The sequence below is a fragment of the Myodes glareolus genome, chromosome 6 (assembly GCF_982192425.1).
Source record: "Myodes glareolus chromosome 6, mMyoGla1.1, whole genome shotgun sequence".
NCBI lineage: Eukaryota > Metazoa > Chordata > Mammalia > Rodentia > Cricetidae > Myodes > Myodes glareolus.
In genome coordinates this window covers 74,469,230-74,496,361 of record NC_142031.1, presented here as the reverse complement: position 1 = coordinate 74,496,361, position 27,132 = coordinate 74,469,230, and the positions used below count along the sequence as shown (strand labels likewise).

The 27,132-nt window shown below is 44.0% G+C and overlaps 1 protein-coding gene across 4 annotated transcripts in view; it reads right to left on the bottom strand.

The window, feature by feature from the left end:
* Nucleotides 1-27,132, bottom strand: part of Grid2 (glutamate ionotropic receptor delta type subunit 2) — a 1,407,776-nt gene that overhangs the window by 19,550 nt on the left and 1,361,094 nt on the right. For 2 of the 4 annotated variants that reach the window (XM_048416268.3, XM_085690887.2), the window contains exons 15-16: nt 21,324-21,564; nt 16,530-18,973 (exon numbers count right to left, since the gene is read on the bottom strand). In XM_048416268.3, the coding sequence (XP_048272225.1) occupies nt 18,551-18,973; nt 21,324-21,564 (664 nt within the window). In that variant the 3' untranslated portion in view covers nt 16,530-18,550. Of the gene's footprint in view, nt 1-16,529; nt 18,974-21,323; nt 21,565-27,132 lie in introns of those variants that run through there. The other 2 variants (XM_048416269.3, XM_087907267.1) reach the window with 1 other exon arrangement.

The window sequence follows — 27,132 nt, the reverse complement described above, 5'->3', positions numbered from 1 at the left end:
ATGTTCAAAAATAGCCCAAGCTATACAAAATGAGGAAGAGACCTGTGCTACGTGTCAAGAGCTTTATGGTCCTTTACTTTTGGGACTTTCCCCTCAAGTTTCTTGCCCACTTCTACTTTCAGGAGAGCTTTTTCTTTCTGAAAAAACTGTCTCTACGTCTATTTCAAACACATGTTCCTGGTCCACTGCATTGCCCTCAGACTTGAGAACTTGAATACTTAGCCTGTGTCCCTGGGCCACTCTGAAGGGTCTTTCAGAACTCAGGTCCTCCCCAGGGGCCAGAGATAAAGGGGGATGTTGCAAACCATGTGGATCGGAAAGAAAACAGTCAGTTTCACAGTGGGCCAATATCATCATTAGTTTGGGAATTTCAAAATAAGAAAAGTCAATAGTATCAACAGAGTAAATGAGACAGCTGGAGACGGCCTACCAAAGGCAAGCGAGCACATGTGCCTTCGGACTGACCCTGAAACGCAGCACCTATGGGAACCAATCACCCAGGCACTCTAAAGAACTTGAACACCCAATTTTTCTGCTACTAATGGGAAACGAAAGTAGATTTAAAGTCACACATATTTTTCCCCAAAGAAGGCTACTTTTAAAAAGCGTTATTCCTTGTTGAAAACAGTTTAAAACGACAATTTCAACATATGGAACCACAGCGCCACCATCTGGCCACATAGATGACTGTGGCAGTCACAACAATTCAGAAAGAGAAATGTGGTCTTGAATTTGTCAGTTCACTTTAAAAATTAAAAATCTTTTTAACCGTAGCAAAGGACTGTGATCCAGCTAATCGAGGACCAAAATAGGAGGATCGCAACTTCAAAGCCAGACTGGGCGACAGGGTGAGTACGTAGCCTGGAAAACATAGTAATCTCCGGTCTCACAGTAAGTAAGACTGCTTGGATACAGCCAAGGGGTGGGTGCTAGACTACCAGACGTGGGACCCTCGGCTGGATCCCAGTAAAGTTAGCAGTCTTCTTTGTTTTTATTAGAAAATAAAAGGCTTTAAAAATATCTCCTTCAACTTGGTGGTGCTAGTGTGTTTCCACTCGCATAACAGACTGGCTTCACATCCATCTGCACGTGGCCATGACGTTTGAGAATGTAGCTGACATTCTTACGGTTCTGCAGCTGTGTAATATGAAACACAGCCCAGTGAAGGAACACATTTGACTTTGACTTAAGGTGCACACTTAAGAGTCTCCTTTCAAACATGCGATTTATGGTTCTTTCCATTTATCCGAAATCCAAACGCCCTTTGAAATAGCTTTAGATTGTAGTGTTGGGAGTACATTCACTCTCTAAGCCCCGGGGCATTAATATCTGTGTTTCCCTCAGTACACTCCTCTCAAAGAGACTTTTTATGACCGGCTTTAAAGACTAAAAAGTCAGGTTTCCCTATATTCCTCACTCGGGTAGGATCTGTCTTTTGACTAACACAGGTCCATGTTAAATGGAAATGTTACTATAACACTATTTGGAGACGACTGTGAACATGGACCTGAGTTAAGGGCTTTACACTGATTGAAAAATAAATGATGTCAGCAGCGCTCTTGGAACAACTCATCGCCGTCTCCATTTTATAGATGAAGAAAATGGAAGAGAGACTGGGGTGGCTTGCCTAAGGTAGTACCGTCATTTCCCAGAACCACCACACGAGGGCCTACTTCCCGGAACCACCGCACGAGGGCCTAGGCGAGAAGCACTTTCAAGGAGATCGCAGGAAAACCCATTTTGGATTTTAATCCTGTGTGTGTGTGTGTGTGTGTGTGTGTGTGTGTGTGTGTGTGTGGTGTGGCACATTCTATAAGTATTGATTAGATTATGCAATAAAAACAAGATTTATTACAGAACGAGGTGGCAATGGTATTCTGACCTACTGACTTTTGCCAGTTAAGAAATGTGGCCTTCTGCTGTCCGTATGCAATGTGAAATGATTAAATGAACAAACCCCCATTCCTCCTTCACTTACTGCTTGTGTGAAGAATTCAGGCTCTTGTTTTCTTATCCTGAGACTTCGTTCCCAGTGTTCTGTTGGAAACTTGATTTATATGTTTTCAAGGTCCTGCTGCGTAATATTTTACTTCTGTATCAAATACGATATTCCTAGAACCAAAGACCATCTTTTGCTTCATATTCAAACATTCCACCTGGTCTGCGCCATTGCAGACATCCTGCCTTGAATCTTTGTTCGAGGTTCACCTTCCTACAGCCGCCCCGGCAGCCATAGCAGACTTTATTAGTCAAAGCAAGATTCAACGGTCCTTATGGCTATAACCAGCGGCCCTCACAGGCACCACGCTAGCTGTGGTACTAAGGGGAAAGCCTCACATGAAAGGACCAACCGAACAGCGAAAACTCCGGGCCCCAACTGGTAAACGTTTGGTGGACAACAAGATGCAAACTGTTGTGGGCTGTTTGGAGGCCATGGAAAGGGAAGCATGACCCGGGAGAGAAGACAGCCTGAATTTAGGGTGTAGTGGTTAGCACCAGCTCGGAGTTTATTTCTTCTGAGTTCTGTCTTCTAGACAGACCCATGTTTATAATCTGTGCCCCAGTAACCAGTTATTTTCTACCAATATACTTTGCTTTACATTGTCCTGTCTTCTTTTTCAAAGCCTGTTTATGTTTAAATAGCTGTGAAGTTCCCTGACGGCCCTATCCCTTTGCGGCAGTAAGGCCAGACGCTCAGCAAAACTGCTTTGCCTGACCATGGGACAGCAGAACACGTGTAGAAATGACTTGCGTTACTTTCGGTGGGACTCAAAATAGGCCTGAAGTTTTCCATCATTTCCTCCCACAGTGCTCCATGTGGCCCCGTTACGTCACCAGTCACTCGGCCTTCAAAGAGCTAACGCCAAACTCCTGGAGCAGAAGAAAGCCATCAGACTGAGAGCCAGGGTTCCGTTTCAGGGGAGGGGACCAGAGGTTTAAAGCCAGGGCCTTTGGGTGCACAGCAAGGGCGCTACCACTGAGCTGTGTTTCTGAAGTTCCATTTATTCTTTTCTTGTCTCTTCTCCATTTTTTCTTTTATTGAAACTAGGTTTTTTTCCCTCATATAATATATTCTGATTATGGTTTTTCCCTCCCTCTACTCATCCTAGTTTCTCCCTGCCTCCTCTTCCGTCTGGATTAATTTTCTTTCTGTCTCTCCTTAGAAAACAAATAGGCGTCTAAGGATAACAAAATAAAGGAAGATAAATAAAACAACAAAAAATTGGAATATGACAAAGCACACAAACAAGAAAAAGAACCTAAGAAAAGGCACAACACATCGATGTAGATGTAGAAACACACATGTTCACACACCCGGGAATCCCATATAGGAAGTCATAAACCCCAAATAGGAAGTCATAACATATAGGCAAAGGACCTACAAGGTAGAAAAAAAGGAACAGAATAGCAGCAACGACACAATTCCTTGACTTCACTTTATGTGACAGAGACGCTCTGAAGATGCTACCACGTTTGTTTTGTGTTGGCCACCTACTCCTGGGCATGGGGCCTGCCCTTAAGAGTGGTCTGTTTCCCCAGGGAGACTTCTAGAAGAAAACTGATTTTTTTTTTACACATGGCTCTCAATAGCTTTTAGGTTAGGGGTGGGGGTACGTGTCCACGTCTCTTCAGCTCCAGGACTACATCTGCGGCAGACCCACGCAAGCTCTGTGCGTTCATATATGGGCCGGCCCTCATGTGTCTAAAAGGCCTATTGTTTCATATTTTCGAATGAATCCTTCAGGCAGTTCACTCAATGTGTTTGGATCATATTAACCGCCCCCCAACCTCCCAACTTCGTGTCTTTTTTGTTTAAACCTATCATGTACAGTTCGTGCTGTGCATGTATCTTGGAGGTGTGGCCTTCCACGGAAGCTGAGTTGACCCGCCAGGGCCCACACTATTGACACCTGCCACTTGACAATGGAGTTTCACCCAAGGGTGGGGCTTTGTGACTACCTCTTCTCTCCCGTGCTGGGGTTTTGTGTGGCTTGGCCGTGTGCAGGTTTTGTGTGTGCTGTGACAGCCACAGTGAGTTCAAATGTGTATGTGCCCTGCTGTGTTGGAGAACACGGTTTCCTTGCAGTCACCCACTGCCTCTGGCTCCTATCACCCTTCTGCCTTTTCCTCTGGGATGCTCCCCGAGTCTTCGGGGGCAGGGGCTGTCACAGAGATGTCCCATTCAGTGCTCATCCCAAAACTTCTGTGGAGATGGAGATTGACACAGAGGAGACCCACAATTGGGGAAGGATGGAGAATGAGAACTGCAGAGTGCCCATCCTAAATGGGACGATATATCACATCTTTCCTTTTGATCTCTCCTCCCTTCTCATTTCCTTTCCTTCTTCATCTTCCCCCTCCCCCCACTTCCCTCAGACACACACACACAAGTTCTCACTCTATAACCTAGATTGCCCTTCAGCTCACAACCCACTTTCTTCAGCCTCCCAAGGTTGGGGTATGCTTTGGAATTTGGGTTCTGAATCCTCACATAAAAGGCAATCCTCTGATTGCTGGGAATTTTTTTGTGATTGAAAAATAGTCTGATATTTTCTTGGAGCAAAGAGACACACTCTCTGGAAGACAGAGTTATTTCCTTTAGCGTGCCTTCTCTCTTTACTTCACATCCTATTGGACACTCTGTTAAAGATTGTTTTTGCTTATGCTACTTGGGATGGTCATTCTACTATGTTTTGTATACTTATATTTAGGCTACAGCTCCCAGATAATTTGTCAACTGTGCTTTCTCTGCCTACACAAAGGCTGCCAGAGATGGCTGAAAAATCCTATCTGTGTAGATCAGGTTGGCATAAGGTCAGCTGAATACGCAACAATGAACACTGGGCTCCTATGTTTCTCTACTGAGTTCCCCTATTCTTTATTCTTACAGCTTTGAACATTCATCTTCACCGGTGATCTGCAAAACACAGAATCCAACAGAGTTTGTGTTCACGGTCCTGCTACCAAACCCAGAAGTTACATGAAGGCTTATACTCTTTTGGTTTTCTTGGACATCATGATGAGATTGTCACTGCTTCCTTGGGAGACTTGTGACATGGATCCTACCCATTTTTGCTTTTTTATTCTCCACCTGTTCCTACATTTTCAATGTTCTCATTTGCATAAAACCTCTCAAGTTTATGCTACACTAGCCCAAATAAGCAGATAAACACAATACTCTTTAGCACTTCTTGCTTCGTCACCATGTTCCAATCTATTTATTCTTCCTTCTTCCACATCTGTAGTCTGGTTTCTTTTTTTCCAGCATCTTTAGCCCTCTTCTTCCTCCTCCTTTTTCTGAATACCATTTTTTTTTCAAAGTCCTTAGGGACCCCCAAGATACTGGTTCTAATAGATAGCCATGTTCTCTGAGTATTTGACAAGATTGGCTGGTTATTCCTACTGAAAAAAAAAATCTTCTCTTGACCCCTGGGATGACCCGTTCCTCTGCTCATTCCCCCAGTTTTCTGTCAGTGGCTTGTTGGGTTTTTAATGCATGTTTTTGTTCTTTGATAAAGTTTATCTCCCTCGGCTCTGTCCTCAGAATGAACTTTCTGTTAAATAGGCTCGCACATCCCTCAGCTCACTTACCACCTTTTAAAACTCAGCTGCTTCAGGGTACCACTGAATCCGGGACCCCTGACCCCATTTCCTTCACAAGGCGCTCTCTCTACCTCTCACCTTATAGCTGAAACCGTACCATCTCACTGGACAACCCCTCACGCTGTGCACTTCTCCCAAACTTTCTCCTCGAGAAGGGAGACTGATTCTTTAAACCCGAAATATGATGAAGTCATTTCCTACCACTGCTCCACTGTCAATGCCACAAAGCATTCCTAAAAATGGGCCCGATGGAGTCTTCGATGCACTCTATGAGGGGCTAGACTCTCTCTCCTACTGCTTCCATCAATTCTCAGGTCATTCTTTCCCATCCATTCTCAGCTCGGCTTTGCTTTCTCAGTCACTGGAACAGACGCTCTTCCCTGCCCTCCAGTCTCTTTCATACTGGCTGCTCAGTCTGAGTGGTCCCCATTTCCTTTGCCTGGTGGATGCCCAGTAATCCCTCTGGTTTAATTTGGAATCTGATCCTCTTGGGTGCTTGCTGAGCCCTGTCCTGGATGGCAAATCACCTTTTATGTCCTCTGTGATAGCGCTTATCACAGTCTATTGCCATTGCCTGCTAAGCAGTCTGTCTTCCCTAGAAGACAGCAAACACCTCCCTGAGCCCTGTATTCACAGCAGTTCAGAAATGGACTGAAGCTTGTGAAAGGTGTGTAACTCAGATGGCAGGAGGGTGGCTCCCTTAGGCTTTCATAGTTGTGTTATTTTCTGTCCTTACTGTCATTCGCTGGCCTCATGACCCACTCAGGCTACTATATCTTCCCAACAGCGAGCTGTGCTTCAGTCCACTGCGACTTGCTTCATCTCTTTCCCTTCTTGTGATAATAAAAAAAAAAAACCTCATCTTTTCCTGTACTGCACATGTGGACATTATATTCAGCTTTTTCCAAAATCATCCTCCCCACTAAATACTTTATCACCCCAGTAAAAGAAGACCTGACCTTCCTCTGAAGTCTCAAGCATTATGGGCTACGTTAGGTTCCAATCAGACACCATCTTTTATAGTGGTGGTGCTGTCTTCCAGGAAAGCAAGATCTGGGAGAGTAGCCGTCTCTCCCGTCTCTGAACTCGCTGTAATCTGCCGTGTCAGTTTTCTGGAACACAGCACACATTGCCTTGTGGTGGAGCTGTGCACAGATACAGTACCCTTGAAATGAAACAATAGCTGTGAAATAGCAATGGCGTCATGTCTGAGTGTCTGCAGGGCCTGGTGAGCATGTGTGCGCGCACACACGTGTCTCTGTATGTGTGACGCGCTCATGAAGTATAAAATAGATGTCAACCACATCAGCAAACCAGTGCTCCCTCATCTCTCCGCTGCATTTCCTTACAGGACTTCCTTTCTTAAAAGCCAAAGTCCTGCTTTCTCTAGCTCACTTTTATTTTTTAATTAGTAACCAAGCAACAGATTTCCTTATAGCATTTTCACACCTTTTTCATTTTGGTTGATTCTGCCCCACCCTGCTCCTCGCCTCCTTCTCTGTGGTCCCTGTCCCCACTGCGCCTTCCTGCCCTCACAGGGTCCCCCTGACCACATGCATGCCTCGTGGGCTCTCGTACCTTACTCACCTTCATATCTTAAAGCCTCCTTTATCGCTCGTGTGCACACCTTTCCAGTGTTCTGACCTCTCCCCACGTTCTCTCCCACATAAACAATAGGCACAGCAATAGAAGCTAGGACCCATACACGAGAGAGAACTTTCACTATTCTCCTCTCTGAGTCTCTAGCTCTACCCACTTTCCTGCAAATTTCCTGAGTTCTTTTTTTTTTTAAAGGCAGAAACCTTTCCTTTGTGTATAGGTGTCACATTTTCATTATCTACTTATTTGCTGGTGACCATCTTGGTTGATTCCATTCATTGCTGTCATGAGCAGCGCAGCAATAAGCATGGCTGTTCCAATGTCTAGCGTCTGGAGTCTCTTTGGTATAGGTATTGGAGTTATCCCCCACTTTTCAGTCATTTTCTTCCTCTCAATTTCTTTCTCGCTCACTGCGTGTTTAGTCTCCCTCTGTATCTGCAGTTGTCTAAGTCCATTCCCTCAGCTCACACACTGCGGCAACTCTGTGGCAACTGCCTGGCGTTTCCTGCCAGGAGTGTGACGAAAAGGCTTCACATAAGGTCTCTGCTGTTAACTGGTGGGCCACAGATAGCACAGACAACGTTAAATTGTTGCCTGGCTTCACCTAGAAATGAGAATAGGTGTGTGGAGAGATGGATGGCTTGGGAGACCTGCGACTGCAAGAGAAGCTAAGAAAAAGGACAAGAGAACTGGTATTCTAATGTAGTCACTAGAGGGCACTGAGAGAAGGAGAAGACCAGAAGTGTTGCTGAACTACCAGCAAAGATGAGCTGCAGAGTTTTTGTGGGCATGTGACTAGGGGAGGGATGCTAGGTTTACTAACTTGGGTTCAGGGGGCATTTCTTTGCTGGCATGTGTCATGGGGGATGTCTCTGCTGGCATGTGATGTGAGGAATATCTCTGTTGGCATGTGACGTGGGGATATTTCTGTTGGCGTGTGACATGGGGATATCTTTGTTGGCGTGTGACATGGGGATATCTCTGCTGGCATGTGGGTTAATCTGGCAGGGGACATCTTGAAAGCTGTTATGTCTTCTAATTCATGATACATAACCATTTTGCATAACTGTTATTTTCTACTAGTAGTTTTTACTAAAACATGCTCAGTTTCTGAAGACCAGTTGACTAGCACTGATGTTTGTAGTGGACATAGCTCCTTAAGGAATGTACACGGAGGTAGGAGAACCATGTATCTCTTTTCACCTCTCCCTGGAAGTAATAGATAAGGATTTGAAATATGCTTAGCTCACTTGTAAGTCAAGACAGCTTTTCTATATCTTAGCTTCAATATTTTTAGGATTTGCTTTGGTTGCTGTTGTGTTCTATGTCTGTAGGAATGTATGCCTTCCTTACGTATTCGTGCCCAAAGAGGGCAGAAGGGGGCTCAGATATCCTGGAGCTGGATTTATAGGCAGATGTGAGAAAATGACTTTTTCTGAAATCAGTGGATTAAATTTCTCTACATTTGAAAACCTAGATGAGGACCTGTGTTACAAATATTTAAAACAGTGATTTAGAAACATATACACCCCCAAACTGTTGAGAAGTTCTTGCATTGTGCAGATACTTGAGGCAGCTTGTGTACACAACTTATATCCTGTTTTCCTCTATACTATAGAGTCTATAGGGAAAAAAGAGAGGTTATGCATACACGTGTGGCTCATGTGAGGCAAGAATAGACTGCAAGGAATTGTATTCTCAAGCAATCTGAAAAGCAGGTTTACCAAAGTTGTATTAAATCTGTAAGGATACAAGCTCCCAGTTTCTTGTTGATATTTGATATATGATATTTTTCCTTTAGAATTGGGAAATAGTCTTTGACTTCCTTAAAGGGATCCATCACAATGACTTCAGTGTTGACAGGTGGTAATGCTAGCAAGCACAATTCTGAGTGAAATCCAAATGGCGGTTTTGATGGTGCCTCAGGGAATGCTCCCCTCTTGGGAGTGCTCACCTCTTCGGCTGCCAGCGAGTAAGCTGTGACAATAGATCAGACCGATCTTTCCATCTCTTCAAGTATTCTTGACTGCATAAGCACGTTCTTTCTCAACTCTCAAGTTGAAATAGACTTGGGTCTCAAAGCACACAGCAATTTTGTTGAACCAAACATGGTTAATGTCAGAGTCATTTGATTTGACACAGTATATGTACTCTGACTTCTGCATGGCAGGCATTTGTAACTGTGCTAACCTCAACTCATTCTCTTGGAAGACAAGCCTGTATTTGGAAATAGCTTCAGGTTGAATTCAGGTTTAGTTGCTTTGTGATTCTAGTGACTCTCATTATGGAGATCTGCTTTTTTTGTTTGGTTTTTGTTTTAATTTTGAGACAGAGTCTTTCTATTCATTCCTAACTGTCCTGAAATTTTTTGGAGACCAGACTAGCCTCAGAGTCACAGAGATCCGCCTGTCCCTGCTCCTGAGTGTGTGCCACCACCCCATCTAGGAGACCTGATTTGTTTATTTCTCTCATTAAGGACAATGAAGATTCTAGATCCATTTCAAGTTTCACTCATAAGCTTGGAGTTCTTGTCACTATGCCACCGGACAGTTTGGTCAGCTCAGAGGCTTCACCAGTTGGAAAATGCTGTAAATGATTTGTGGGAATAAGCATGAGTCTTGTTCTGTACATTTCAGAGCAGCAGAGGTGAGCACTGCTCAGCACAGGGCAAAGAACACATACAAAGCGGAAGAGCCTAAGTAACGCGTGATGGGGATTCGAAAACTCCCTGCCCTGTGGAGTTGGTCACCGCAGTGAGTTAGCTCAGGGTGGCGGAAATCTTAGGAGAAAGTTCAGTATATGAAGAGATACACTCAGAGAGGCCGTGAATGAAGCCGAGAGGGCCCCACCTCAACTGTGCTCCTCGTAGATCCTGAGAAAAAGCCTCAGAACTTCAGGGAGCCCCAATTAAAATCATGAACTCTGTAACACTCACACTTGAAGGCTTCTGCCACCCATTACAAATACACCTCTGAGGCTCATGGAGAAAGAAAATAGATACACATTCTCTAAAGCACGCTGTCTTCTCAGAGATCTCAGGGGAAGGGAAGGGACAGTGGCCTCGCTCTGCTCTTTTGCTCAATGATGTGAATACTCAGTCATCTTCGGCTTTCTTCATTCATACTCATGATCAGCTAAGTTTTTCACTACCTCTGGTTCTTCCTGACAAAATGACTAAGACATTTAGCTCATAGAGCTATTGGATGAACCTTCAAAAATTCAGTTACTTTTTGAACTAGCATGTGTGTGTGTGTGTGTGTGTAGTGTGTGTTTGTATGTGTGTGTAGTGTGTGTTTGTCTGTGTGTGGTGTGTGTTTGTGTGTGTAGTGTGTGTTTGTCTGTGTGTGTGTGTGTGTGTAGTGTGTGTTTGTCTGTGTGTGGTGTGTGTTTGTGTGTGTAGTGTGTGTTTGTGTGTGTAGTGTGTGTTTGTCTGTGTGTGTGTGTGTGTGTGTGTGTGTGTGGTTTGTATGATGTATGTACGGAGGCTTTACACACACGCCCACTGTGTATGTGGCGGTCAGAGGGCAGCTGTGTGAGTCACTTCTCCCCCACCCTTTCATGGCTCCTGATCGAGCTTGGCTGTTAGGTTTGTGCCGCTGGCATTTTACCCACTGAGCCACCTCCTCGTCCTGCCACAGGCTGTTAACTGGTCCCTTTTCTTTCCATTTGATGAGGTGCTGTGGGTTTAACCTTTCCAAACCATTCCTCTATGAACATACAGTTCCTGGTGTTTCCCTTCTGGCCACACTCTTCAAGTCTCCCAGTGGAAGTTTCTATACATCCTGTAGCTGTGAGTCTCTGTGAGCATTAGCCAGGCTGCAGACTCTCTGGCAGTTCATGGACTGAAACCCAGATGACTAGTCACCGTACCACTGTCCCGTTCCCTTGTAACACTTTACTTAAAATAATGGCAGGAAAGGGTAGGAACACATCAGTTCCTACTTTACTGACACTTGGTAATTGACCTGCTGAGGTAGTTCTAGGCTTTTAATTTGTTCCAAATCCTCCAGAATAAGAACCTATGTATTCACGGTACCCTTTCACACCTTGCCATGTGAATGCTTGCTTTCCCGAACTACTCTTTATCCACACTTTTCCTGTTTCCATGACTCTGGTCTGGTTATACTGTCGTATTGTGGTCTGAGTTTACCCTCTTGACTCTAACCGTAGAGCATCTACACTGTATGTCCCTGTGGTCAAGAATATTCTTTCCTTGAAAACAAACTCGCCTCACATTCTCACTCCCTTCCCCATTCCCTTGAGTACAACCTCACCAGGACTTTCCCTCACCCATTCCTTGGTAATGGCACATCCCCATTCCACCTTGGCTTTCCTGCTCCTGTTCTCGGGTTTTAGTTTTTTTCTGCTGCGTTTACTTTTACCTGTCTCTCTTGTTTAGTCACCTGCCTTCTTCTGTTACTGCAAGGTCCTTGGGGACAGGAATTTCTGGGCATGGCGATGTGCTTTGCCCTGACTTTTGACTGCTGTGCTCTTGTATGGAAACAGCATTGTTCACAGAGTGACCCCTGGACATACACTGGACACAGGTCTGATGGGTGAGTGTAATGGGTGGACTTCCTGAGCCTGGCTTTAACTTTCTGTATCACAGCCACCCGAACACATTTCCCACTTCTCATGTGACGGTCTACCACTGTTCCCCAGGCTTGTCCCTGCTCCCCATGCCTTTGTTGCCCTGTGCCCACCACTGGGAATGTGTTTTCTGAGCCTTTTCCCACATTGCCCTACTACACTAAATCCCTGCTTACTTCAGGAAAACATCTCTGCCACACAGCCTATGTATTCTTCCCTTGTTCGTCTCAGGGAAAACTCTTCTGTCTTACTCATCTGATCACTGAATTTATCCTGCATCCCGACAGAATGTGCATCCATATCCATGGATGCTATTGGTGCGTGTGTGCTTTCATTTAACTTTCCCCAATGTTTCCATTTTAACTTCTCAACGTTGGAAGCTCTCCGGGAAGTCAGAATATGCAGCGAGGACTCCCACCCAAGGGTGTCACCTGCCTGAGAATGGAGGGTATCTGTGGCCTAAGGAGTGTGGTCAGCACACTGCAGAAAACTGCTTAGGATGCATCTTTGTGGTAGGTGTTTGCTTCTAGACTGATTCTAGGAAGTTGTTCTTCTCCACTATTCTAGATCCCCAAAGATTCACCAGTGTTTAGGCATACATAACAAGTTTAAACAGACATGTAGAAGTCTTTATTATAGCGTAACACTTACAAACTTCACTTAGTGATGTTGAACTTGAAAGAATTAGTTAAAATACTAATTGCAATTGAACTGCTGGATGCTTCATAAAATACTTGAGAGGCTTAATATGTGAGAATGCTTTCTCATGGGTCTCTGCATTTATGACCAGTCTTTTACATGGTGTTTCCATGAAGAAGTCTGAAGGGACTGAGTTTGGGAATGTGTAGAGTCGAGTGTGAGCCCTGGCAGTGTGCTCCATTAGGTCCTTAGCTCTTTGTTTTCCATGGGGTATGTTGATTAGGAAAGAAGCCCTACACCTACGTTCACTGTGTGGTGAGATCCTTCTGTGTTGGGTGATTTATATCTATCATTTTAAGTAGATGTGTCATAACTGTAATTTCTCATATGACTGACGATCGAAGATTTTTAATAATAGTAACCGTAAGTTATTTGGCTATCTTCGTTATTCATTAACCATTTCTGGCATGAAGAAGACACGTGAGATATGCCAAATGTGTAACCTCTGTTTTCAAATTAATTCCAGCATGTTTTAATTTCTAACAACAGACGTATACTCAGCTGTAGATAGTAATCAAGCTCCAAACTTCATTTCCAAGTCAAGTTGAATTCTCGAAAGGAACTGAATAATGCTCAGAAATGTATGTACCTAGTATGGGGCTTATACAGGTCCTAAAATTGTTGTAAGTCTCAGAATTCCAAATGAATTAAAGAATTAAATTATTGTACTTTGAACACACACACACACACACACACACACACACACATACACACCATAATCCACAGTCTGTTCTTGAATCTTTTTGTAGAACAAATAGGCAATATGAAATGTGTTTAATTTTTTAACTTCAGAAAGGCTATATCTAGCATCTCTAGTATCTTTAAAATGTGTATCTGTTGTGTTTCAAAAACATTGATTTCTGGTTTTTAAAAATTAAGCATAGTCACTACAGTAGCTACTTAATTCTTATTTTTTTCAGTAGTGTCAATTGAAAATATAATATAACAATTTGAAAAATTAACATCTGCCTTCTACTTGTATTATTTCAAATCTGTGACAGGAAAAATATTTATTAAAAGCAGTATTTTTCTTCTCTTCTCTGGTGCTGACAGTTTCGATTTGTGACATCTGTTTCTCTTTCTGATGCAGCTGCTTCGAAAGCTTAATTAGCTTTAAATGAATGAGAATTGATGTTGTCTTGAAAAAATTTGATTTTCTAATCACATCATGGGTATTTTCAGCCCTTTGAAATGTACTGGTAATTCCAAGTGGGAATCTGTGTGGCTTCCTCAAAAGCAGCTTCTGCTGGAGTGGAGCCAACCACGTGGACAGTGTGAAGCCAGCAATGAAAACAAGGTGCTGTTCACCTTACCCTTCTGCTCTTTCCCACCCCAGAGAAATTCCACAAACTGTGCAAAATTAGTTAAAAATAAGGTACCGGACCTAAACTGTATGTATGAGTGAGTCAGAGTGGAGACTTCAGATATTAAGGAAACCTTCAAATTTGGAAGTTCTTAGCCTTGCTTTCAATTTACTGGTAACAGTGCAAATGACAGCTACTGAAAAAAAAAATCAGTGTTTGGGAATTCAGAAGAAAGAATGTAAAGACAGAGTTCCTTTCACCTGCACCTGTACTTGATGTAGGTAGCGCTTGTCTGCGCAGCTCCACATGGTGGGGCAAAGCCATTGAGTCTGTCACCTCTGAATGACAGTCGGGGTGGGAGGCTGCCAGTGTAACAGACAGTTGTGGGACACCGCGTCCTGTGTGTCCAATGGCAGTAAAGCCACCTGGAGGGTCAACTGCAGTGTGAAACAGGTCCTGATTAAAACTGTTTGGTCTCCGAGGTGACGTGCCCGAGGCATTGCAAAACTCTAATTATCCCACGTGAATAGAGTTGCAGGGACAGACAGGAATCGTGCGGTCTGTCTCATTCTGACATGGACAGTGGTGGGCACAGAAGACAGGTATTGATAAGAATAGAGCATTAGACAGTTTGCTTCTGGCTTAATATTCACATTTCTGAAAATCAACATCTTGGAAAATATCCAAAGCGTTATTGTGCATGTGGTCTGAATCTCAGAAGACAGACAAAGTTGGCCTACGGGAAAGTTGAAACGAATTACTCTCTTCGGCTGGGTTACAGAGAGCCCCAGGGGGCTGAACTGGGTTGGGGGTGATGTATTCTGCTGTCTCAGAAGAGCTGTGCAGTGGCCTGTGTATCCTGAATCTCACTGTGGAGAGAAAACATGGCTGGTGGCAGCACATGTTCAGGACCACGGACAAACATGAGTTCATCCCTCCACATCCACTGTGCACCGCCACGGTCACACGACTGGTGACCTGTGCAGACGAATAGAACCGCGTGGAACTTGGTAAGTCTACTATCAGTGATGCCTTTAACTACTTGTTTTTTATTGTCAGGGAAGTTGCTTCCACCCTAAGGAGCTCATATGTACTCTGATAACAGAGTTATTGAAAGGACATATACTGATGTGTTAAGATGGTGATCATGACTGCCATTTTGGCCACTGAATAGGATCTCATCAAAAGGCTTAGACTGGCCATAGGATTTAATGTAAGAAACTAAAAGCCTCAAATTTTAGCAGTCCCATTGCAATTCATGTGCTTCCTGGCACATAAGTTCTTGACCCCACCTTAGTATATCCTAATCTAGGAGTCATTTCACCAAAAAATTCTGATCATAAAATAGCACTAGCTTGCTATTCAACTAGAATAATAGAACTGAAAAGTTTGGTGGGTGAGTCAGTATTTTCATCTGTTTTTCTTTTTAATCAAGAAAACAAAGTACCATTCAGAAAAGTATATGTTTTACAGTTTATCTTTTCTGGTGATCCTAATCCTAAAATAAAGGAGACAAAAAAGCCACACAACTAAGAAAAGAGTATGTTGCCTGTAGGTTGATATAATAAAAAGGGAAGCCTCACAGTTTTCTTTGTTTGTCTGATTGGTCATCAAATTCATAAAACTTGCTACCTCAAGTTAGAAGAAGAAGAAGACATCTACATGAGAAGAAACAAGACATTTGAGAGCAATGAAGTCACTTGAATATAAAGTATTTCTACTGAAATAGCAAGTTTGACCCAAAGGGTATTAACCAGGCAAACTCTGAAGGAAGGAGCTGACACTAGACAGAGAAGGGATTCAGATTTATTTTTATCGCAAGGCGCTTGCTGTTTAACCTGTTGGCTCAGATGGCTATGGAACATCCATACGAGCAAGGCTATGATGCCAGAGATCTGCAGCGTGCACTTTCGGGGAGAAGAAGGGGGAGGCACCTGTGTTTCTGCCTCATCTCTGGATCCACAGCCCCAGACTACTTGGATGAATGTGATGGAAGCATGGTACAGCCCAAATCTCAAAGCTGAAATTCCACACCAGTTTCAAGTCTTAGGTATCAAGCATTTGGGCAGCTGACAACTTTTTAGAATGTTATTGATCTCATAGTCAAAAATGGAGGAACATAGTCTATATCTCTCCTGCTTCCCACACTTAAAAAGTAATTTGGAAGGAATTTTAGAATAAAGATTTTAATCTAAATTATATTTTGTAGCTATCATATATCCATTGAGTTAAATATTAGAGGAATTTAATAGTGTTCAAATGTAGAAATAATAGTGTCATAGAAATAATTTCTTAGTCTAAATGAATTTCCAAATTAAAAGATTTGGTAAGGTGATTATTTTTTGAAAAGCCAAGCAATTTGTAATAAGCCTTAAGTGTAATAATTACCCCCAGGCCCCCCAAATTATGGATGTTACAAATGCTCATCTTGGTATTAATATAGCAGCTGCCTTGTTTCTCTAAAACGGGACAAATTTCCCTCCAGAAGTGCTCACAAAGCCATCCATAAAGAAAAACAAATACATCGTAGTTGAGAACAGCAGACTGGCAGTGGTTGGTTGGCTCAGGGCTTCTGTAAGTGTGGTTTCTGGAGACCCACCACCTTGGTATCCGGCTGGTTAGCGTCTGTGCTCTACACTTCAACAATGTCAGTGTTTTCGAGAAGTTCAGACAGATCAGTGAGATCAGCATCTTTTACTTTTATAGTTAAGACTTCAATAGTATGAGAGCAAGTTTAGAAAACGTTTTTATTAGACAAATTATGTAGACAAATTATACACAGAAAGCTCTGCCACTCGTAACTGAGGCCTCCAAAATGTTTTGTGGACTTGTAGAATAGGCAAAACATCAAAATCAGCCTATTTCCAGTATTGTACATGGTTAACAGTTTGTTGATAGCTGAAGTCACTGCAGCATCTGGGGTGCCCCTATATAGCTGTAAAGACTTTTTCCATTTGAAAATCAGAGTTGGAAATGAGGACATGAATGTCACAGGGGAACAAGGTGTGCATGCACCGCGGGACTCGTCACCCTGGAAGCAAAGTGCTTCCTCATGATAAGAAAGTTTTCTGCCTGACACAGTAGACAATATTTAAAGATTTAGTACAAAAACAGTGACAGTACAAGATGCTCCCCAGAACAGAATTAGATCAAAATAGAATACACTTTAAGGATATACCTCTTAACTGCTCCTAAAGCAAATCACATAGGCTGGATCCTCTAGCAATCCTAGCCACAGAATGAATGAGATTAAAGTAAGCATACGGCTGCCTGAAATCACAGGGTAAATCCCTGCTTCCTACTTACCACGTCGAGTTTAAGGATTACAGATGAAGCTCTGTCTATGTTTCTAACAGATAAGAATGCTACTTTTAGAGGATTGTGCACCAAGAGGCACTGGTTTTTGCTTGTTGCCCCTGTTGACACACTGGTCACTGATTTTTAAAAAAGAAACAGAACACCTCTGGGTAGAAGCGGGTAGAAAAGGGGTTCAGATGAGAGCCCAGTATGGTTGCTATGTGTTTGCTGTAGGGTGTTGTATGACGCAAATAAGGCCACAGCGACACTTGTGGGGGCTTTCCCTCCTCCCCAGCTACAGTTACATTGATGGGCTTGCAGCTTCGGAAGGGGACTTTGAACCTACAATGATCTATGGTTAAACTCTGCTCTGTGTGCTGTGTGTAAGGTTCAGCTAATGGCATTTCCCATTTAGATAATTAACAAAAGGTAAAATTATCAAGGTTAGCTTTCTACGCTGTAGAGTAATGAATGCAAAACCTATTCAAATGAGTACATCTAGGAACAAAGATGAAATCACCCTGGATGTTTTAATAACAAAATTATAAAATAGTCTCTTGGCAAACAACGCAGGTCAGAACGACATTAAAGCAGCCTGCCTTTCCGCCTGAAAAGGCCTCCTGCGCTGTCATAGCTCCCGGACACAATGCTTGGTTTTTAAACTAAAGCTTTTATTAAATGAATTGCAATAGCAATGGCTGCATTTGTATATATATACACATTATATAGGTGCATATATATGTATATATGAGATACTAAGTTATTTAACACAATAAAGGCTTTTGCCATAAGGTAAAGTTTACTGTACATAAGAAAAAGTGTGAATACTGTACAATCACATGAAGGGGCGTTGCACCTGCTGCAGTGCAAGGGGGATTTTGACTGTAGTCTTGACTGGCGTATAAATGGCTTTTTTTTTTGTAATCCTACTAAACTGCATTCTCGTATTGCGTGGCCTGAATGGTCTTCAAATCATTTTCCAGACACTGCAGGGGCTGCCTCTGGTCCACAATTAAAGGACGCTTGACAACAGTGGAGAATTGTAAGGATGCAGCTGAAGATGGAGAAAGACTGAAGTTATTGCAATTATAGTTTCCAAACAGAGGAACGGGACGTGGGAGCCCTGGATGCAGAGCCAACCCTGCGAGTGCTCTCAGTGACTCAGCGCTCATGCCCTATTCTTGAAGTACAGTATATGAGAAGCGGACTAATTAGGATCCTAGAATACTATATTCGTGGGGAACAAGTTGAGTAATGAAAAAAATGGAGGGTGATAGACAGAGAAGGAGAAAGAGAGAGGAAAAAAAGCAACAGAGCAGGGAAGGGTGTGAGGAAAAAGAACTAGAATTGTTACTAATTATCCTGATTTCTTTTAAATAAAACGCCACATCCATGTTAGTCCCACATTACAGTTGCTCCTTTGGGGGAGTCCTAGGATAGGCGGAGCTGTCTGCTGCTCATATGGACGTGCCTCGGTCAGGGTCATTGCCCAGATTGAGCCCCAGGGTGGGAGTAGGCTGATAAGGAATAGATGACATTGTTTTGATAGGACTCCTGAAAAAGCCCCCATTAGGAGCCCTGTGCCTAAAAGGGCCAGTTCGGTGCTCAGGCACACTGCCGAAAGCGAAGCCAGAGGCAGCCTTCGCTGAGAGCGTGCGGCTAAGAGTCTGGATCTGCTCTGGGATGAAGGTGGTGGTGGTGATGTGAGTGTTTCTGAAATCACTGATCTGCTCCAGGGCTTGTCGTGTTGGCAAAGTGTCAATGTCCAGAGGGGTCAAGTCAATTGACGAGGTGGAAAACTGTTTGTGGGGGCTGTCGTCATCTGTGCACAAGCTATTTACACGCCTATGGAGGTGCTCCAGGTCAATTTCCTTGTCCTCCTGGAGATGAAGAAAAAGAAAATAAGGGTCTCATCAGTACTAGCTTGCATGGATAAAAAAAAAATAAAAAAAAGTCGTTCAGCAAACATGTAATTAACTGAACTGTGGGGCATATTTGCTTAACAGACATTGACTGGACCCCTAGCACGAGCCAGGCACTGTTCTAGTTCCTGGGAATCCTGACAGGGCTTTGAGATAAAGTATCTATAGAAAATACTTTCTTTGCAGCCGGAGCTTTAAAATGAGCATATGTCGCATGCAGCTACAAAGACGCGGGACAGGCTCAGGCAGGGACACGAGCAGAAGGTCTGATTCTGGAGACTTCCCTCAACCCCTGCCACCCCTTTCTGGTGCATGCTTCCTCTTTCAGAGTCTCATTCCAGGTGGATTTTTCCCCCATTCTATCCCTTAGGCCTAGCCTTGACTTTCTGTCCTTAGGTGAGAGAGAGAGATATGTGTTTCTTCGTACTGATGTGTCAGTGTTTCTGGCAGTCCAGGGTTATGAGGATTCTTAGAAAGAGTCAGCACTAGAGAGACTTCTCCTTGACAGGGACAGTATGTGATACCCAGCACCTGCACCTGGCGACTGTGAGGCCAGGGCATGTGAATACGTAGCTTTAACCGAGGGTCAGTTTTATGTTAAGTGGGTGGTGTGTTTGCAAGAAGTTCTATTTATTTATTTTTAAAAGGCAGTAAAGCCTCAGAGTTTTAGAGAGAAATCCTACCCATTAAACCCTTCAGGGTTGAAAAAAAAAATAGAACTGAGAAGAAATAAAATTTCCTCTGTGATCAGACTTATTTACAGCCAAGGTCAATAAACTAAATTTATGAGGTTATAAAAATGTCCATTAATCATAAGAGGAGAAGATGTTTGTGCACAGAACCTGGAATAGCCGTCGGAAGTTAGAATAGGGAATGTGTTTTCCCGCCGCGCGTGCAGCATTCTGCAGCGAAGCCTGCCGGAATGCACAGCCCTGCTTTCCCTTCTCCTTTCTCATTTAAAAATCCAATAAAAATCCATTAATGCAGTATTATCACCGAGACTTCAGACGGTTGAGATGTATAATTTTATGGTTCCCACGGCAACTGTAATCTAGACATCCATCAACAGCTGTAACAATGCAAACATTTAATATCTTCTGCAGTAATTCAGAAATAGAAGCCCGGGAGCCCTTCATTTCCAGAGCATGCAGAACATTGAGTCTCAGCTACAATCTGCATTAATGTGGCCTGTTGCTTTGGATTGATGTCAGCAGAGATACCACTGCGTACTTACTCTACAAAGTGATACATGGCGCTAAACCTGATTAGCTTTTAATTCTGTCTCCACACTGTGGGATTGGGTATGATCACCCACACAGGTAGGAAGCAAGGAAAGCGAAGCTGTTCTTACAAACGGCACTGATCTACTTTGCATCTAAGGAGCTCTGAGGATCCTTAGACTACACAGAGAAGGGTGTTCAGAAGACAAACACTGCCGCGCAGACATGCAGGTACAAATGACAGGTCACTTTTCTTCGTACATCAAAGCCCATCCTCGGTGAACTGCCTTGGGCATCAGTCAGCCAAGCGCTGGGCAGGAAGTTTAAAACTTTTGTTGAAACTGCCCCTCCAATCAGACCACTGAGTAAAGTCAATGTCTTTCACACCAACTCGTTTAAGATTAACGAGCCAAGTGCTGTCGTCCCTCTCTCTCTCTCTTTTTAGATGTTCGCATATTCTCTGATAATGGATTTCCCTCACAAGCCACTTTCCCTGAGTTACTATGTATGGTTTTGCAGAGATAGCTATACACACTGGAACATGGCCCTGGCGTTAAGCTGATGACATAGTCAAGGAGATAAGCAGAGCTCAGAAGGATTTCCCCATGTGAATTTGGCACAATGGGCTCACGGAAGAGCCCCAGACACACAGTCGTCATTTCTTCAGGTCTTCACACATAGATAGGAAGCAGTGCCTAGCAGTAAAGAGAAAGCATCATGCCAGGGCCTTTTATGTCTAGACTTTAAAACACAGGTTTAACTCCAACTTAAGGAATCGAAAGAAATTATTAAGCATTTTTGAGAGCTGGGTCAAGGGAACCACAGCCTTGCTGGATCATTAGTATGTAGGCCACGACTCCGAATTTCAGAGCCTGCTATAGAATATGAAATTGTCGGCCTCACAGACACTGGCCCTTGCTCTTTATTCACCCTGAATGTTCTAAATGGGAACTGGCGTTGTCTCGCCACGTGCTTGTTTTGAATCTTCAAAGAAGTCAGAAAAAGCAATTGCTAACATTACCCTTTCCTCCCTGGAAATACAGCCACCGAATGTTTGGCAGCTCTACTTGGGGCACAAGTTCAAGTACCTCTTTGGATGGGACCCGTGAGCCCTTCCTCCTGCTCCACCACGTCTCCAGCACCGCTATGAGGCAGGAGAGCACGATCCCTGCGGCCAGGATGCAGAACACGCCCGCCAGGCTCTTGATGTCCAGGGCTCCTCCCTTCTGCTTCGTATCTACTGAGGAGTACAGGTCACACTGGCCATTCTTAGGCCACCACTTGTGCTTGAGGATGTCCATGTCTCCACTCTGCTGCAGCTCCAGGATCCTAGGGGTGGAGAACACAGCGCATGTCATTGTGGCCAGGGTGACAGCCCGGTCTATAACCTGAGTGATCATGACTTCCCATCTAAAGATGGCCAGCCTAGCTCACTAGAGCAGTTTATCAGAGGAGTACTGCAAAGCCGAAACCATGGGTATTTTGATCCTGTGACATTTGTGTGGAGGGAATTTTCTTCTGCTTTGCCCTCCTTCTTCCTTCTCTCTCCCTCCCTTCTCTTATTATTTTGCCCTCACAGGAAGGTCAGTGGGCCCTGCCCACTTCGTTGTAGTACGTTTTAGAATCACACTTGGGAGGGGCTGTTCCAATGGTGTCTGACGTTGATGCAGCTCTGTCCTTCCCGCCAGAGAATGCAAATCTGGACCATGATGCTGTTTTGAAGCGCCCTCAGCTGCTTCTAGCCACACACTGGTGCAATGCGACCCAGCACGTGCTGTACACACAGGAATTCAATGAAAAGAAAACCTCTATTATTTATCATGGTCTGGGAGAAGGCCTTGGGACAGGTTTTGAAGTTGATAAAACACATCATTTTCATTTCTTCACACAACGGATGCACTTTTCCTTTTACTGCCAAAGGAGAAGTAACCTACCTTTGGGAGGAAGAAAACGGTAGGTCAGAGGGACCTGAGGTGCTTAAATTCAAACCAGAAACAGAAGGAGCCGTGAAAACTACAAAGTGCGGTCCACACAGAGAAATCAGCCCCTCCGCCCAAATTCTGCTTAGACACCTGACCTGCCAAGTGCTGGAGCCTCTGCAGGGGCCATGTACCCCCAAAGCCAGAGCAGCTTTAACAGTTCCTGGTCCAGACCCTCAGCATCCCCCAGGGTATTTAAATTCATTCTCTGGGCTGTCCTGAGAGCCAGCTGCAGGGCACCAGTGGCCTCCAGGGCACCAATTGGGAAGAGTGGGGACAGAGCAGACGTGCATTGGTTCCTGAGTGCACACCATTCTTGCTGCACACTCTTCCCTGGCCACCAGCCCTGGAGTTGAGAGGGAGGAACCCAGTGGCTCCCCTGGAGATGTGGTGTCTCTGCAAACCTCCCAGCTACTCATGAATAAGTCACTTGAATCCAACCTCCTGGAGATCATAGAGCTATTTGCCAAGATATATTTGTCAGATATGTTTGTCAAGGTAAGAGGGTGGGGCAGAGCCATCAGGTTCGGCTAGATATATAATTTTTATATAAGTAAACTTTGGATATGTGGTCTTATATTTGTGCTCTGGCCCTGGATCATGGCTTCTTCCGGGATGAAGATTTTAAAAACTTAGAGGAACTCAGCCAGTCTAGGAGTGAATCGCCCACCGTTCTTCCCATCTTAAGCCTGCATGACTGGACAATAACAACATAACAAGGACAATGGTTTGGGCACTGGAGGCAAGGTCCGCAACTCACCTGAGGTAGAATTGAGTGACTTGGGGCTACAGAGGATGGGTGAGCCGACATTTCCATAATCCCCCACAGTTTCCCAGGGCAAACATTGTTTCCCTCTTCTGAAATCCATGGATAAGACTATAAAGTATCATCATCTGTCTCTACAGAATTCCCCAAAGTGCATTCTACCAGACACAAACACCTACAAGGCCTTCAGGAGGAAAGGGCCCCGTGGTCATGAACTGTGATACTCTCTTGGAGACTTCTATGATGTCAGCTTAGTAAGGGTCCAAGTAGACCAGCAGCAAAGAAAGCCTTATGGTCCTGTGTAGCTCAGCCTCCCTCATCCTACTTTCATCCTGCTCCCCTCGTTGTATCCTTCCCTGAAAGTCAGCCTGCTTTAGAACTCTAGTTTAGGGAGCCCATAAAGCATACACTTGTGGCAATTGCTAGCAGAGGTTAAGCTCATCCAAATACATAATTATGTTATCAAGGATTCTTGTTTGACCTGCCAGGCGGTGATGCCTTTAGTCCCAGTACTTGGGAGGCAGAGGCAGGTGGATCTCTGTGAGTTTGAGGCCAGCCTGGTTTATTAGTTTCAGGGCAGGTTTCAAACCTAGAGAAAAATCCTGTTTCGAAAAACAAAAGCAAACAAACAAACAAACAAAAAAGATGTTGATATTATGAAGAAGCCATTTTAGAGGTTCAGTTGTGTAAGATTAATAAATAAATTATAGTGGCTGAGGCGGTGACTTAGTTAATGAAGAGCTCGCTATGCAAGCGCAAGAGCTTGAGTTTGATCCCCAGAATCTACGCAAGCCAGGCATAGCGGCAGCAGTTGGGTAGGGGGAGACAGGGAGAGGCTTGGGGCTCTTTGTCCAGTCACTCTAGCCAACTAGGAAAGTTCAAGCAGAGAGAGAGACCTTGTCTTGAGGCAATTTAGATGATGTCTTGGGAAGAATGACTTTGGCTCCCATGCTTGTGTGCAAACATCTGTCTGAGTGCCCCCTCCTCTTCCTCACAGGAAAGAAGAATTTCTAGAGACCTGCTGTACATCTGCCTATAGCAGACAATGCCATGTTGAACACTCGAGTTTCTACTAATAGCACACCTCTCATTTAAGGGTTCGTTGCATCATAATAGAAACAACACAGTGTCCTTTAGGAATTTGCTTATTGAAAGGCACGAAATAGAGCATCTTTAGATCTCCTACAGGAAAACTTCAGTTAACTTTGAAGAAAGAATTTCATTTAAAATCGAGTGTGTAATGACATATAAAAGGAAGTTGCAGCAACACTTGCCCGATGAGAATAGAGTTGCCCTCAGTGTGTGCGGAGACTACTCCTAAGACTCCCCCAGTAAATACTAAAGTTGGCGGAAACTTAAGTTACTTACATAAGATGACAAGCTGGTTACACGGAACACTCCCTCCCCTGACACACGCCATCTGTAGTGCTTTGAATGAAAATGTACCCAGTAGGCTTACGCATTGGAACACTTGATCCCCAGATGGAGACTCCGTTAGGGAAGTTTAAAAGGTGTTGCCTTACTGCAGGAAGTGTGCCACTGGAGGTGAGCTTTGAGAGGGAAAGACTCATCCCATTCTTTAGTTCACTCTTTCTGCTTTGTACTTAGAGTTAAGGGTGGGAGCACTCAGCTTCCTGCTCTGGCTCTACACGCCTTCTACTTGCTGCCTGCCTCTCTGCCATCATGGACTCCTATCCCTCTGCAACCATGAGCCAGAAACCTCTTCCAACCTTTGGCCATGGCATTTTATTGCAGCAACAGAAACGTGAGCCACATACCAGCCCTGATACTGCTCCTCTTTCAATTATGTAAACATCACAAGCCAGTCTCAAGAGTTGTCAGGCTGTTCTGTTAAAGGAAAGGTGACAAGGAAAATAAAGACTTCACGTGTTCAGTCTAGATGCATTTCTCCTTTTCAGGATATTTATGACCTGAAGTTTGATGACTCTGTGGGCACATGGATACTCAGAACAGCAGCCTCCCCTTCACCGCCACCCTGGTCAGTATCTGTGAGATGTGAGAGTTTTCTTCCGCAGACTTTACCTTCCTTCCCAGCTGCCTGTGGCTAGTGACTACCATGAGATCCCCTCCCTAGAAAGCCCACTTACCTTCTCCCTGTTGCCCTGGTGGCTACTAATCAAATATGCCCCGCATAGCATCTCCTAAGAGAACCCTGCCCTCACATCCTCCTTTTTTCCTCATCAGTGAGGCTGTTTTATAATTTATTCCATTTCCTATGAATCTATCCATCCATTTAATAAATATTTCAAGAGAGACTCACGCCAAGCATTCCTTGTGCACACAATTTATTCTCCACCACGACTGCACATTCAGGCAGAACAGCCTGGCACACAGCACGGCTGCCCTTCCAGTGAGTTCACTCTGTGTCACTTCTGTCTTTCATTCACCCAGGATAGGATTACAACCTCTCTGCTTCCCTTAATCCTTGCTGAAACCTCTGTGTTTCATTCACTTATTCTGCCTCTTATTTTTTTTAATATATGAAGAATATTTTCACTTAAAAGCAAGCATTGAGCCATATAAATTATATTGCGCACTTTCCTTTTTTTTTTTTTTTTTTTGCTTTTTGAGATGTTTTTCAGTAGCTATTGAGCTGGTCCTGCAACTCGTTCTGTAGATCAGGCTGACCTTGATCTCACAGAGATCTGCCTGTCTCTGCCTTCCTGAGTGCTGGGACGAAAGGCGTGCGCCACCACTGCCTGGCTGCACACATTCCAAATCTAGTGGGAGCTAGATGCAGTAAACTGGAAGACTTTAGTTGTAGACTTTGAAGTTCATGTAGCTAGGTGATAGAAGTTCACACAGTAGGGAAGAAAGAATGGAATAGTCTCTCTGGGAGCCTTCAAGCGCTGCAAAGTCACAGAGTTCTCTATCATAATTACACAGCTCAGGTGGCTAAGGTACTGTAGTGAAAGGGGAGGGAGGAAGGGAAAGGAAAAGGAAGGAGGGGAAGGAAGAGAGAGAAACCGGGCCTTAGTCTTCTCCAGTCACACTCCAGCTACACTCTCAGCTGTCTAAACCACATTCTGGGGGATACAGAATGGCTTGGGATAGAACTTCGTGTGGCACTAAAAGCATCATCTTGGCCTGGAATTCTGCACTACCCTGATATTAAATTTAATGCTTCTGGGAGTCCCATGAGCATCTCATCATAGCTCTTTATCATTTAAAAACAGTTTGGTTCCCCCCTAAGGAGCAGTGGGAGTAAGCTTAGTAGACTATAATGTTCTTCCTTACAGTCTAGATATAGTAGGTAGGGCATGGGACCTTTCCCAAAGCAATGTGCCTCATTCACCCTCTCAGAAGAGTGGATGCGGATGCTGTGAGGGGTATGTGGAGGAAATGCGAGGAGAGGAGGGAGTGGGAAATTGGATTGGTATACGTAATGAAAAAAAAGATAGTTTGTTTACTTTTTTCAAAAATAAATAAATAAATAAATAAGATGGAAAAAAAGAAAAAAACCCAATGACATGAATTCTTGCATTAAAATGAAGATCCAGGTTCAGTTTTCAAATCTTCACAAAACTCATGTAAGCGAAGCTTAAAAGCACACCTACAGGAGAGTTCCAGAATACAGTAGCTAAATCTTTGGCTTTTGGGGCAGACAGGAATTTCTGTTATGCACACAAGTTCCACACGGTGACAGTATTGGCTCACTGGGGCAAGGCGGTGCTGCAACTCCAACTAAGGCTTACCTGTGGGCGTGATTCAAATGCAGGAAGCAGACTCTTGTGCCTTAAGCACTTAGCTATCAGATAAGAAATTAGCTACGAGACTGTGATGAACAATTAGATGGCTCGAACCTTTTCTTGAAATGCAGTGTGAAAAATTCCTGCCATTTGAAAGGTCAGGGAGACGACAACCACATTTTCTTTTGAAGGCTATTGTAGTGAGAATTAACGAGACCACACACTCACACAATGGATCATGCTGCTGTACTGCTTAGGATGTGAAGGGGGAGCAGAGCTTGGAAGTTAGGTTACGACTGGCAGCGTGGGTCCGCGAGCGTGCGCGCGTGCATGCGTGTGTGTGTGTGTGTGTGTGTGTGTGTGTGTGTGTACTCTTTAGCGCGTGTATGCACTTGTATGGTGTGCACGAGCGCCTTGTTCTTTGAACCTGTTCTGGCATATT